The sequence below is a fragment of the Dendropsophus ebraccatus genome, chromosome 4, assembly GCF_027789765.1.
Source record: "Dendropsophus ebraccatus isolate aDenEbr1 chromosome 4, aDenEbr1.pat, whole genome shotgun sequence".
In the NCBI taxonomy this organism is placed as follows: Eukaryota; Metazoa; Chordata; class Amphibia; order Anura; family Hylidae; genus Dendropsophus; species Dendropsophus ebraccatus.
Genome location: NC_091457.1, coordinates 17538216 through 17553879, shown reverse-complemented (window position 1 = coordinate 17553879; position 15664 = coordinate 17538216). Strand labels below are relative to the sequence as shown.

The following is a 15664-nucleotide window of genomic DNA, read 5'->3' as shown; positions in this document are numbered from 1 at the left end:
AATAGAAACTTTTATGCCTTAGATACCTTTTGGTATGGTACAGTGTTCCAGAACCCATGTGCCACTGCTGTTCTGTGTGTATGTAGGTCGGTACAAAAGGTACATCTATTATTGGGTATTGTGTGGATGGTAAAGGTCTTACCTCATTTTGGTCACTAGATGTCACTGTCTGCTATGGTATTATTGAAAGCACATGCTGAAAACAGCACTCTTCTGTGAAGTGAATTGCAATACCAGAAATGATCTATGGACAGGGGTGACACTGTTTTTTTGCAAGAAAGTAACTCTGTTTTTTCTATCCTGCATGAACCCAGCTGTCAACTCCACATCCCCTATTACACGGGGAGATATGTGGATGGGTTTGCCGATGCCTTATCCCTATTACATGGGGGTAATGATGAGATTGTGGTTTGGCAAGCAGGTTTATTAACATAAATGATACTCTATATACAGTACATTCAAAATGCTGCTCAAAGAAGAGCAAACTATTATGTCTGTTGAAATGGAAATTCTTCCATTATCAATGATAATATTTTTCTTTCACGCACACTCCTAAAGTGGTTCCTTATAGGAATATTTCCTTAAAGTGAATGAACCATTGCCTAAGTGAATTCCCCCCCCCCCCCCCCACTACCTTGTCAGCGCTGGCGAAGAGATCCTAGTCGTGTGGCCTATTTTTTTTATAAAATGTGCCCTGGTTCCCGCCTAACGCCTGTACAGTGGGGAAAATAAGTATTTGATATGATAGAAAAACAGAATTTAATATTTGGTTCAGAAACCTTTGTTTGCAGTTACGGAGGTCGGAAGTCTCTTGTAGGCCGTGACCTGGTTTGCAGACACTGCAGCAGGTATTGTGTCCCTCTCCTCCATACGCAACTTCTCAACATCTTTCAGGATTCGGGGCTGTTGCTGGGGAGCATTAAGTTTCTGGACCCTCCAAAGTTTTTCTATTGGGTTCACGTGCGTAGACTGACAAAGCCACTCCGGAACATGGAAATGCTTCTTATGGAGCGGCTCCTTAGTTGCCCTGGCTGTGTGCTTTGGGTCATTGTCATGCTGGAAAACCCATCCACCACCCATCTTCAATGCTCTGAGGGAAGGTGGTTATTGGCCAAATTCTCCTCCCTCCCCCCATTCATTCTCCCTTCAATATGGTGAAGTCCCCTTTACAGAAAAGAACCCCCACCACGCTTCACGGCTAGTAATGTGTTCTTGGGTTGTGCTCATCCTTCTTCCTCCTCCAAACACAGTGGGTGGAGTTGATACCTTCCATATGGTCATTGGTGAACTTCACACTGGCATGAGCAGGGGCACCTTTCGTGCCCTACAGGATTTTAATCCATGGGAGAATAGTGTGTTACTAATCTTTGAGACTGTAGTCCAGCTTTCTTTCTTTTCTGGTCCTTGACCAGGTTCTCCCCTGTAGTTCTGGACTGATTCCTCACCTTTTTCAGAATCCTCTTTACCCAATGAGGGTGAGGTCTTGTATTGAACCCCAGACCAAGGAAGATTGAAAGTCATCTTGTGTTTTTTCCATTTTCTAATAATTGTGCCAACAGTTGTTGCCTTCTCACCAAGCTGCTGGCCTATCGTCCTGTAGCCCATCCCAGCCCAGTGCAGGTCTTCAATTTTTTTGTCCATTCTCCTTAGCTTTAGGCTTGGCCATGGTGGAGAGGTTGGAGTGTGATTGATTTTGTGGACAGGTGTTTTTTATATAATGTGTTCAAACAGGTGCAATTAATACAGGTGCAGAGTAAACTAAAAGGTCTGTGAGTGCTGCTATTAATACTGGTTGGTTGTGATCAAATTCCTATATTTTTTTTTTTAAATAGATTATCTCTTCCAGATGAAGTGTACCTATGATAAAACCTCGTATATTTATTTTTCCCATTGAACATACCTTCAAAGTTGTTTTTTTCCTTTCCTTTTTAACTGTAAAGCCGAAGTTTTATGGTTTTATCAAGCTGTGTAATAGGCTCAGTAAACAAGCACTGATCTAGCAGGGAGGACAAGGAGATACATGGTACCTTTCATTATATCTAGCTGTGCTTCCAGAACGTAGAAACATAGGAAACTAGCAACAGAAAAGACCACTTGGTCCATCTAGTCTTCCTTTATATTATTTCTTTTCTTATTACCTTAGGATAGATACATGTTTATCCCAGGCAGGTTTTAATTCAGTTATTGTAGATTTACCTACCACATCTGCTGGAAGTTTGTTCCAGGCATCTACTACTCTTTTAGTAAAGTAATATTTTCTTATGTTGTTACGGATCTTTCCCTCAATAACCTTAGATTATGTCCCATTGTTATTTATTATTATTTAGAAATGTATTCATTTATAGAAAAATGATTTTATTCCCATTGTTGTTTATTATTATTTAGAAATTTATTCATTTATAGAAAAATGATTTTATTCTCCTGTGCAAAGTGTCAAAGAGATTGACAGTCAGGACTCCAAATTTCATTCCGGCACAGTGCACTTCCACTGTGCACAGGTGCAAACTTTAGAAAGAGGACTTGGCTTCCAGCCAACTAAGATAGGGAGCGAGGAGGCATTACAGCTCTTACCTATTTAGAAGCTTTAAAAGTATTTTTCTAAATTCTGGAAGCACAGCTGGATATAGGAAAGGTATCATGTGCCTCCTTGCCCTAACAGTTATCTAACAGTGTCAGCAGTTCGGACTGTGAATTACAGCTGACTAATTCATTTTAAGTATATAATTGTCCTGTAACCAAAGGAACAAAAATAAAAAAAAGGTTCAGGTAAATCCTTTACCATGAGAACCTTGAATTTGTGGACCAGTCACTGCCGGAGACATCACAGTAGAAACAGTGGAGCAGACTTTAGAATGTACAAAACATCAGCTCACCGTTCACACTTATCCAGTAAGTATGGTGCACCCAGGCAAGAGCAATGTGGATATATGATGCGGGCCGCCACCCGGAAAGAAACAGTGGAGGCTTCACAATAGGCAGAGACAAGTTCATATAACAGAACAACATGAATGCATATGTAGAAATACAGAATTTCTCCATCGTCCATCCCTCCCCTCCTTGGCAGAACCTTATGGACGTGTCTTTGATCATACTATGTAAATGACACAAAAGTAGAGGGTTCACACTCGCCTATATTTAAACTGTGTACCTAAAATCTGACCCCCCCCCCCCCGCCCCAAACCCACTTGAATATTGCATGTGCAGTGTACAGACAGGCGATGAATAGGAGAAATCCTGTCTGGGGTATTTCTAATGGTGAGGAGGGCAGGGAGAAGCTATGGAGAGGCGGTGCAGGCCTAGGGTACAGACACTCTAGGCTACGCCAATTTGACACAGGGCTGACGTCACAACTTGGGGGAGAATGCCTGTGCCAGCTGGCGGACAGCCCGCTCAACTAATTGGTGATTGAAGCGGCATGCCGCCCCAGTCACTGACTGACTAGCTGAGCGGTAAGTCCATCAGCCGGGTCGTGACATAAAGGTGGTGATCCAGAGGCCCAGCACTTCTTTGCTCTTCTATGTCGCCCCGTGTAATAGGGGCTTTAGGAAGGACAGAAGGGGCTGAATGTTGTTGGGATTCTGCAGCCTGAGGAAACCCCCAATGGACTTTATCCTACAATAAGCATAAAACCTCTTAAGCCCTTAAAGGGTAACTAGCTCAGTTTCCAATATACTAGGGGGGAGATTGATGAAAGGGTGTAAATATACACCTGGTGTTAACTGCCCACAGCAACCAATCACAGCTCAGCTTTCAGCTCTGGTAGAATATAAGAGGAGCTGTGATTGGTTGCTGTGGGCAGTTTACACCAGGTATATATATTTACACCCTTTCATCAATCTCCCCCTAGGAGTTTAATCCTTATGCTATTAAATCATTTTGGCACACTAGGGGTGGGACTACCGCTACCCCTGGCCGTTCTTTCCTATGAACACCAGCAGACCCGTCCGGCTGGGGTGGATTGGGGCGCCGAAATGAGCATAGGAATTAAATGCCTAATATCTCAGAAACTGCACAGAAGATGAAAGTAAGATACTTCCCTTCATCCTTAGCACCCCTTTGCTATATGGACATATCCGTAGGTTGGATACTTCTAACCTGCTTATAGTTTCCCTTAAAATTACGGCTTGAAATTTTTATCTCCTGATTCAGGGTAAGAAGCCCTATTGTACACTGCCCATACGTACAGTATGTCAGTAAAACAGTGTTGACAGGTCCATGAGTTATCTATAATTCATGTTCCAAACTGCTGACACTGCTAGATAGCTGTTGGGTACATGAGATGCATGGTACCTTTTATCTGTCTGTGCTTTTATAGCATGAAAACCTACTTCTATTCTCAGGTGCAAAGTGTCACATAAAAGAAGGGGAGAAGGGGAGTGAGGAGGCATCCCAGCCCCTAACACTTAACCTCTTATAGACGGAGCCAATTTTCGTTTTTGCATTTTCGTTTTTTCCTCCTTGTCTTTAAAAGGCCATAGCACTTGCATTTTTCCACCTAGAGACCCACATGAGCCCTTATTTTTTGCGTCACTAATTGTACTTTGCAATGACAGGCTGAATTTTTGCATAAAGTACACTGCGAAACCAGAAAAAAATTCAATGTGTGGTGAAATTGAACAAAAAAACGCATTTCTTTTATTTGGGAGGAATGTGTTTTACGCCATTCGCCCTGGGGTAAAACTGACTTGTTATGCATGTTCCTCAAGTCGTTACAATTACAACGATGTATAACATTTATAACTTTTATGTTATCTGATGGCCGGTAAAAAATTCAAACCATTGTTAACAAATATATGTTTCTTATAATCGCTCCATTCCCAGGCTTATAGCGCTTTTATCCTTTGGTCTATGGGGCTGTGTCAGGTGTCATTTTGTGCACCGTGATGTGTTCTTTCTATCGGTACCTTAAAGGCGCATATACGACTTTTTGATCGCTTTTTATAAATTTTTCTTCTGGATTTGATGCGACCAAAAATGCACTTTGGGAATTTTTGGCGCTTACGCTGTTTACCGTGCGAGATCAGGTATGTGATTAATAGTTTAGGCGATTACGCACGCGGCGATAGCAAACATGTTTTATTTATTTACTTTTATTTAAAACATGGGAAAAGGGGGGGGGAGTGATTCAAACTTTTATTAGTAATAAGAACACTTTTTTTTTAACACTTATACTAGAAGCCCCCCTGAGGTTAGGGTTATTCCCTCTGGGGTTAGGGTTATTCCCCCTGGGGGACATCTAGTATATACACACTGATCTCTTATTGAGATCTTTGCTGTATACTTATACAGCAAAGATCAATGAGATCAGCACTTGTTTGCTTTCAGCTGCTGCAGCCGAAAACAAACGAGTGCCGAGCTGGGATCAGCGCCATCTTGGCGGAGACCCCGGCCGGCTGAAGATACGGAGATCATTCCTTCGGGACAACGTCCCGGGGGCGATCTCCGCCACTAGACATCAGGGAAGTGCTGCAGAAGGTTATCTGATGCAGCTGTCAACTTTGACAGCTGCATCTGATTAGCGGGCACGGCAATCAAACCATGCCCGCTAATAGCCGTGGTCCTGGGCTACACGCGGCACCCGGGATCGCCCCGCTCTGAACACCTCTTGTGGACGCATGACGTACGGGTACGTCATGCGTCCTTTAGAGGTTAAAGTATCACTGTTGTGGTGTGGTTTTTTTTTTTTTTTTGCAGAAATCAATAGTCCGGGCGATTTTAAGAAACTTTGTAATTGGGTTTATTAGGCAAATATGCCATTATCTGCATTCAAAAAGACTTTCCCCAGGTCCCCCCCCCCCCTTCTGCTCATTATCAGGAAATCTCGACTCTTTTACATCAGTCAAGTCCTGTCTGCTCTATGGAGAGGAGAGGGGGGGAGGAGGGAAATTAGTCGCCAGCAGACTTCAGAGGAGATAGTCCGATGATGTAGCTGTAAATTAACTCTCTGTTGTCCTGTTTTGGTGCCTCATCTCCCTCCATCCCACCCATCTCCATAAGAGAACCATGAAGATAAAAATGCTTTTTTTGGCTAATAAACCCAATTACATGGTTTCTTAAAATCGCATGTACAATTGATTTCGGCAAAATAATTTCCAACGATAGTGACACTTTAAGCCTCTTTGACACTCTGCACAGGAAAGTAACAATATTGAACTATTGAGCAATATGGAACTGTAGCACTATGTTATGGAAGCAGAGACTGATATATGAAAGGTACAAAGTGTCTCCTTGTCCTAACAGCTATCTAAATGTGTCAGCTGTTTGGGATTTCAGAAGACAGGTTCAATTTAATGGGGTTGAAACAGAATACAGCTGATGCCTTTTGCTCTTCACATCACCTAAGTATACCGATAGTGGTAGTAAATACTGACCAAAATTCTCCCGGGTGACAATGGTCCTATAATGTTTTTCGAGTAGCAGGATGGAAACCACCTTCTCAGTTCCTTCCCATATAATGCAATCTTATGTACTCCGTAGCCTTTTCCCCTCCTTCTCTGTAGGATTTAAGAATCATTCATTCGAGAGGATTGGCAACTTGGTATCATTTTATTGAGTCCAAAAAGAACAGAATTTTGTCTGCAATCAGAGCCACAATTTTAGTGCAATATGATATTTATTTCTTACAGTAATTTGGTTGCCATACAATAGTATTGAGGATTTGGGGGGGGGGGGGGGGAAAGTGCAATTACATTAGCTTGAATTTTTTTTTTGTTCCAATTTGTTCTTTATCATCGGAATTAAAAGCACAAAAAATACAGCAACATTAACAATGTGAACACAGGCGGTAACACAAACTAGAGAAACAGACGCACCTTAAAGAAACATTTTGTTGGGGGGGGGGGCACCTGTGCTAAGTGCTGGCTCTGATGTGATTGAATCCAAACTGAAAGTTTTAAAAGTTTTGTAGATTTCCCAAAAAATGATCACCAGAAGGGATAGAAAATAAAAGCCCCTCCCCCTGTGATGTAATAAATCAACAGTCACACCTAGTCATCTGTAGAATATAACAAAATAACCCATGGAGAATCACAGAATTTCTCCGTCACTGGCAGCTGTGCAAGTTTTACACAATTTACAAGATAATTTTTTTTTTTTTTGTAAAATTTTGGTGTTGTATACACAGAAATTACATAAACTAGATATGTCAAGAAAAAAAGTCTCTTAAATTACACTATTTAACAAAAAGTTCTAAGCCCGACGTCCCCCAGCGACTGCTCGTGTCATTCACTATCATAGTTTTATTCTTCCCATCTTTTCTTGCTTACTAGGGGAGCGGGCGGTGGGTCGGTGGTCACTGTCGGCTGCTGTGTAACCAGGGCGGGCCTGAAACCTGCCGAACTGACAGCCGTACAGGTCATACACTAGAAGCATTTATGGCAACTCTTTTTTAGATTTTATAATATTTTTTTTTTTTAAATAGCAAACATGGACGATCACTTGACGCCCCATACATCCTTTTATCTCAGACACCATGTAAAAATAGACTATATATATATATATATATGTAGCTCTTTAAATGTTCATTGTGTTTCTAGTAAATACAGATTTGTGTTAGGTGCCTGAAAAAAAAAAAAACAAAAAACATATACAAGTTAAAAGAAAAAATAAAAACACATCCATTCGAGGGTCCTCACTGGTCCAACACTGGCCCATCACCTACACACAATAAAGCAGACTATGGGCTATTGTATGGCCTATACATTCACTAGAAACCCTGAGGCATGGAGTGAACTGGCTCAGCAAATAGTAGGCTACCACAGAGATAATAATATTAATAATAATATTTATTTGTATAGCGCCAACAGATTCTGCAGCGCTTGATCTACTGGATTGGGGCAATCAATGGAGTCTAAAGGCGGTCATACGCATCAAATGAATATTGGAAGAACCTGTCAATTTTGATGGGGGAACCTTCTACCCTCTAGCTGTTGCAAAACTACAATTCCCCAAAGCTTCGGCTGTCTAGGCATGATGGGAATTGTAGCTTTGCAACAGTTGGAGCTTCTCCATTTCGGTGTCCCGACTATCCTATAGAAAGGACACTTGATAACCTGATCCTTTGGTTCACAGGGGAGATACACTTTAAGTGTCAGACAGTGGCTTACCCCCTTCTCCCCATTCACCTGCATGCTTGGCTCAGCCGAGCACACACGTACGGGAAGTCAGGGGAGAGAGCTGTCAGCTGAACGCAGCTATCTAATGCATATGACCAGCCAAGGGGAAGCAGCTTAGAATAACCAAATGGCTGCTTTTCCTGAGTGTAGGCGATGGGTTGACATTAACTCAACGTGAAGGCATATGTATGGATCTCATTGTCTTCCATACTCCTCTCTTCCCAGTGATGACTTTTAATGCAAGCAAACGTCAACATTATCTGGCACATTATAGAGAGGTAATACTCCTATTCATTCAATACAAAAAATAGCATGGCCCTCCTGATTTATATCTTCTGAAAGTGGAAGACAACGATGGCTGCAAAAACCATTTCTACACTCTGCAATGGGGTCGAGAAGTTCCACTATGTAATAATGGACTAAAAAAAAAACATAAAATAAAAAACTTGTGTTTGTGGGTTGTACAGTTTTGCCCTAGCTGGAATAAAGAAAAAACAAAACCAAAAAAGAACGGGAAAACAACCAGAAACCGTCTGAAGTAAAACACCTTTTTGCTTGTTTTTTGTATTTTTTTTTTTACTTTATTACAATGATAAATTGAAACTTTTGATACAAATTAGTACCTGCAAAATAATACCACGTAAGATCTACAATCCCGTCCAGTCTCAGAGCGGCCCATGGTGCGGGAGAGGGGAGGGCACACTGCAGAGGCCTCTCTGACGCCAAACAGGGATACATGACTTGTTTCCATTAGGGATTTGATTTCTTCTCTATATATCGGTAACCGCTGCATTATCCGTACCCACGTCTGACGATTCATTCTTCCGCGAAGAAGTTCTATAAAGGTAGAAAATACAACTCAGCTCAGCTGGTTCAGATGCATTCAAATGAGGCGGATTTTTTTCTTTATTTTTTTCTTTTAAAAAGGTTGAACTAATGTTTTTTTTTCCAAATAATTATTCCACAGAAATAGTATTATTAAATCACAAAAGTTTTTTTTTTCCATTTTTCTTTCTACAACTAAAATGGCACAAAGGCTGCCCAGTAGACCAGCCACTTATCTCCTTAAAATATTGTGCTTATAAATTATCTGTACAGCTATTTAAACTTGCAGTAAAGAAAGAGAATTCAATTAGGATTTTCCTTAAGTATTTTTAAGGACCCCTTTAAGAAACTTTTTTTTACTGTCGGGAAAGGAAAACAAAGAGGCAACACGAGGTACTTCTATCTGTCCAAGAGTTGCTTTAATGCTCGCTCTATGTTCATCCGATGTCCTACTCTCGTCACCCCGAGGTCTATCAAGTCTTCTTTCTGAAGGCTTGGTAGGTGGGTTCCGTCAATTTCGTTGTCCATAAACATCTCCTTGTGTTCTCCGAGGTGCAGGCTTTCAAGCCAGTCGGCGACATCTTGTTTAGTCCACATGTGGACAGGCTTTGCTGAAAAAGGCTTATTGGAAATTGGCTGTTGTAAGATTGATGGGGAGGGCGACCTGCTTCTTCCCATGTTTATCCCAAAAAGATCTCCTGTAGGGGGCGGAGTTGGTAGAACAAAAACATCAGAAATGGAGGCAGGTGGGGCGGATAGAGGACCAGGTTTGATATCCCTGGCAATCTCAGCAGGAGATACCACAGGGCTTGGGGCTCGCCTCATCCCGGAAATCCTGCCGTCGTAGTCGGGTGTCCTGTTCTGCAGAGTGATTGGCTGGTTTGCTCCAGGACGGACAGTGAAAGTGACTGTGGTGTTTCTGTTTCCTGAGACAGTACTCAATGCATCTGAGCCCCTATAGACAGAGAAAGGGAGATGTTAGAGAAGCATTTACCATAGTATGATATATACACAGTGATCAGAAAAGGGTATCAAAAAGAGAGAAAAGTAGTAGATGAGGCATATGTGGATGAATAGGAACATACAGGAGACCATCTGTAAATGGTGGTGCTGTGGGGATTCCCACCAATCCCTGGTTTTTAGGTTTTCCTAGCATGCCCCCCCCCCTTAACTATATTGATCCAGAGGGAAAAAAAACACAAAACCCTTAGCAGGCAGATGCCAACTGCTTTATTCCAGGGGCAAAAATATTTCCTGACTCCAATAAGACAGAATACTCCCTGGATCAGTGTCCTATCACCAGGAATAGTTCTGTATTTGCGGTATATATATGGAATACCCCTTTATAGAGTTACTGTAATTAAAAAAAAACTTTTGCCATAGTAGGCTGTCAGAACCAGGGCCGCCTCAGAGTGATTTGCAGTCTTATTTCCACTCTTCTAAATGACCACTAGGTGGCAATACAGCACAACACCAATCCGTCAGCCATCACCAAGAATGAATGGTGGGTGGCCGTTCTCCATCATTGCTGGTGACACATAGGGAGGGTCTGTGTCTGGGCTCTTATGTCACTTCTGCTCTTACTGACACAACTCATTTCCATTGCTGTCTCCAACCTGAGGCTCTCCAGCGGCTGCAAAACTACAACTCCCAGCATGTCCTGAGAGGTTTAGGCTATGTTCACACTACGTATATTTTTGTAAAACTACGGCCGTTTTTGCCGATTGCAACAACAAACATACGTTACCTTGCAGTCTATGGAATCTCAGTGGGAGCGTATACACATAGTATACGCTGGCCAGGATCTTTACCGGCACCGAAAACAACTGACATGTCAGTTTTCTGCGGCCGCTATTCATTGAATAGCGGCCGCAGAGAAGCTGTCAGTGCACACTATGGAGCGAGCGGCTCCGGCCGCTTATCCATAGTGTGCAGTGGGGAGCTCTGATGCGGGTGCGCACGGATCAGAACTCAGCAGCACTAAAGATCATCCGTCCGGTACTGCAGGATGATCTTTAATGAGACCGGCCGTTCCGTGAACAAAACCTTAGAGCTTATATATTTATTTCAATGTAAAAAAAGAGAGAGCACAGGGCTACAGAGACCGTATGGGACCACAAATCCCAGCTATCAGGGATAAGCGTGACATCTAGGGACTAATACTGACAGCAACAAAAAGGTTCCGATTTAACTGGTAATAATAATAATATTTCTTTTTACTGTTGATTAAACAGAAGCAAAATGTCTTCCTAAGAAATATAATATAAAGGACATGATATATACTGGACTCTCAGCCATGTCAGCACAGTAGCACATTGCTCATCTTGTAATGGGGAATATGCAGCCAAAGGATAATGTCAGCAAATGGCCACATGGAAAATCCAGCATTGGCTCCCAGCTATATGAGTGCTGAGCCTGTTGTATCGCCACCTTAGTACCACTGACTGCTGGGCTTTGTAGTCATGCTGGTTATACATAGGTGGCTGCACACACACTCATAGCCGTTCCTCTCATCTCTCCTATGTGTATATGTTCAGGATCTGTGTTAGGTCTCTATTACAGGCCTACTCAGCAGATTATCACTCCATGTAATAAATACAAAGATTGGCTGATGAATCGATCATCGGATGATTGTTGTAGTTAATTCCTGCCTAAATACCACTGGTTGCACATAGTGATGGCTGGCTGATGACTGTGTAGAAAAAATAATAATGTTTATACTCACCTGTCCACGCTCCCTGGCTTCTCCCTGCAGCTGCTACTGACAGGCTGCTCAGCCAATCACTGGCCGGGACGAGACGGCTGTGGCCAGTGATTGGCTAAGTGGCCTGTGCCTTCATACACAGGCTCTGAAGTTCCAGTGGCGGCTGCGAGCAGAAGCCAGGAAGACACCGGGGAGTGTGGACAGGTAAGTATTTATGTTATTATTTTACACTTTTTTAAAGCAGGCTCTGCACAAATATCTCTAACTATATACATACATACATACATACATACATACACACACACATATATATATATATATATATATATATACACACAGCCCTTGCTGAATGATTATAGAGCCGTGTAATAAGATCAGTAAGTGAGCGCTTATCTAGCAGATCTGCACTCGCTTACATTAGTTATCGGGCCGTTTAATATGGCCTTTACAGTCTGTCACAATCAATCCATCAATTTCCCAACATTATTACTTGGAGGAAAGTTGGCCAGTATCACCAAAATGGTAGGGTTTGGCCAACTCTGCTCATATATGTATGGGCACCTTAAAGGGTTTTTTGTCAGCTACAATTTACCTCCCCCCCACCCCCCCCCCAGACTGCTGACAGGTGGACATGGAGACACATGGTACCTTTCATATATCTGGCTGTGCTTCCAGAAAATAGAGAAATACTTTTATGTTATAGTACAAAGAGTGAGAGGCTTTCCTGAGCTCCTGGAGTGCAGCCAGCTGTAAGGGTATGTGGGATTAAGGGAGAAATTTCAAGCGGAGTCCACACGGCAGGTTCTGCTTGAAATTCCTTGCTTAAAGCGACTCTGTACCCACAATCTGACCCCCCCCCCCCCAAAACCACTTGTACCTTCTGCTTTTAATCCAAGACCTGTTCTGCGGTTTGTTCGGCAGGTAATGCAGTTATTGTCCTAAAAAACAACTTTTAAACTTGCAGCCCTGTGCCAAACAGGAGTATCTGTGCCCTGACTTTGCACCACCCCTCCGTCCCTCCTCCCCGTCCTCTTCACCATTTTTCCTATTCCTCTGCAGTGAAAACTACACAGGTGCCTTAATGATCCAGCCCATGTGCCGTGCTGACACAGGTGATGAATAGTAGAAAATCTTCCTGGAGCATTCTTAATGATGAGGAGGGTGGGGAGGAGGGGCACAGAGGGTGTGCCAGCCTAATGCATACACAATCTAGGCCACGCCCATTTGACCCAGGGCTGCCAGTTTAAAAGTAGTTTTTAAGACAGTAACTGCATCACCTGCTTTAAAGGAGAAGTACGGCAAAAAATTTTTGTAGTAATTGCAGGGAAAAAAAAGAACTTTATAAGCATTTCCTGTAATAAGTGTATATAGATGATTTGTATAACTTTTGGGGGGCAATACAATACTTTAATAAAAAATTTTGCCCGACTTCTCATACCCTAACACCTCCTTACCCCCCCCCCTCAATACCTGACCCTGCTTGTCAGCAGTTTGAAATGTGAATCACAGCTGACAGATTCCCTTTAAATGGGTTATTTTCTATTCACAGGATATACCATGAATATCTTGTATCTCTAGGATCATGGTCCCTGATCTCTATGAAAAGTTACTTATACGGTGTAAGAGAGCCTATTCAGCAGCAGACCTCCGGCTATGCCATAAAATAAATGTCTCTGATATGAATACCCCTTTAAGGCTCAGGCACGTGCACTACACCAGAAGAAAAAGAAAAAAAACAAGAGGCTGCACTCTATTCTATATGACCTCAGACTGGGCCATTCTGGGTAATTGTCAATTTGAATTTTTATTTTTTAAAAACCAAAAATGATGATGGGAAAAAAATTCTCTCTCTGTATTATGGAGACTAGACCACCATCATGTCTTTATGTAGCAGGTTTAGCCCATTCACACACTCTTACATTTAATATACTGGAGTGTGCCGCACTATTGTGCACAACTAGTGACATGCGGTATATATTTCTCCATTTCAGCAGTATAAGGCACCTGTGTCCCTAGCGACTGGAGAAGCGTCCATCTCCAGTAATATAGATGTAAGAATGCCAGAATGGGCAGAATGAGATACTAAACCCGCTGCATAAAGCCATGCTGGTAGTTTACTCTCCCAAAATATAGTGAGGGGTCCCCTTTACCAATGGATACAGTGATGGTACCTGTGGCAGGGCAGCGCTATTGGTTGTGCCTCCTGAAGGTACTGCAAACAAGTGCCCACATAGCTGATCAGCGCTTTAGCTTCGGCTGTCCAGGCATGATGGGAATTGTAGTTTTGCAACAGCTGGAGGGCGGGAGGTTCCCGATCGCTGGTCTACGCAGTCACTAAGTCAAATATAACAGTGACAGCTATTTTTTTGATTGATAGCTCTCCAAATGCACACTTACACCAAGATAACTGAGAAGGACCGCCCACTTGACTACTCAGTCCAGAAGGAATTACAGAGAATTACATGGGAAAATGTCAAGGTATCCCATGGTTTCTGCATATTGGAGGGCATTTTCAATGTGAGGTTCCCTTTAAGTTCTTTCATCAAAGTTCTGAATGTAAAATTGGGAAAACAACGCTCCGCCATATCCCTTACGCTACGTACACCTTTATGTTGGAGTCCCCCGGTCAATGCTGTATCCACTAACAAATCAGCCTGATGTACGGTAGGTAAGGCGGTCTCCATGTGCCTGCCATAGTGTCATCCCTCTGTAGCTGTCACTGTTCTCAATGGTTTTCCAGCTAATAAATTCTCCATAATAATTCTGCAGAGAGGACGGCGGCCGCTCAGGTATCGGCAGTCCCTCAGGCCTGTAAAGGTTGTATAAAGTTTAATGTAGATGATTTGGAGCATCAGACATCTATGGAGAAGACTCCCAGGAGAAGAGCGACCGCCTCAGTACAGATGCAGCCTTTGAAGCTGTTTTTTTTTTTTTTTTAAGTCTTACAAAAAATTTTTATAGGCAAATTGTGGATTTGCATATTAAACCCAGGAGATGAATAACGTCTGAAGATCTCTTTGTATCTGTGGGCTATTTATGTGTGTGTATATAGATATATATCTATATGTGTATAAATAGAAATCTATCTATTTCTTTAGATATACATATCTGTGTGTGTAAAAAAATAATATACACATATATATATATATATATATATATATATTAATGTGCAGCGATAAATTTCGCCTCTTAGGTAGCATCCAGAGTTTGCAAGTCCTCCCAGAATCCCAGATACAGTGACAACTCCTCCTCCTCTCCATCTCTCATCACTAACTTGCCATTGTTGACATCTTGTTGTCTAAGTTACCGACCACCACTCTGCTCTGAGGGTATGTGCACACTAATGAATCCCGGGGTATCAACCGCTGTGGATTCCACAGCTCGCCCCCACTCGCAGAAGCACGCATCTCCACTGGTCCCATAGGCTTCATTCTATGGTCTGCCAGATTCCGCCGTCCATCCAAAGAATGAGCGGGTTCATTCTTCGGGAGTACGGCAGAATCTGGCAGATCATAGAATGAAGCCTATGGGACCTCGGCGGGTTATACGCCGGGATTCCGTAGTGTGCACATACCCTCAGAGCAGTGGTCTGGCTGGTGTGTATATATAGCTAGAATGTAGATGTACTGTATATAGAGTATGATTATATATATATATATATATATTTTATTTTTTTTTCAGCCAGACCACTGCTTTTACAGCAGAGTGGTGGTCAGTTACCAAGAAAATGAGCTGTCAACAGTGGAAAGGAAAGAGCGGCATATCATAAGGAGACAAGTTTGAGTTTTTGCAGTGCAGAATGTTTACCACGTCTGAATATACCTATAGGTCCATTGCACACGGCTGTAGAAAACAGTCAGTATACTACCTGCAACTGCAAGTATTATAGGACCCATGGCCGTGGTTTTGTAGTCCATGTATTGCCCAGAGCCTGGACTGCATTTCAGTCTAGGAGCATACACTTCTATTATGTGCACGGTCCTTGGTTAGGCTGCAAATGACACTCCCTGGACTGTGTTAG

At 42.4% G+C, this 15664-nt stretch overlaps 1 protein-coding gene across 11 annotated transcripts in view; it reads right to left on the bottom strand.

Moving 5' to 3' along the window:
• Positions 1–6580: 6580 nt before the first annotated feature.
• The window catches only part of SHANK2 (SH3 and multiple ankyrin repeat domains 2), a 412049-nt gene continuing 402965 nt past the window's right edge, over positions 6581–15664 (bottom strand). For all 11 annotated transcript variants that reach the window (XM_069965179.1, XM_069965178.1, XM_069965182.1 and 8 more), the window contains one exon: positions 6581–9894. In XM_069965179.1, the coding sequence (XP_069821280.1) occupies positions 9339–9894 (556 nt within the window). In that variant the 3' untranslated portion in view covers positions 6581–9338. The remainder of the gene's footprint in view (positions 9895–15664) is intronic.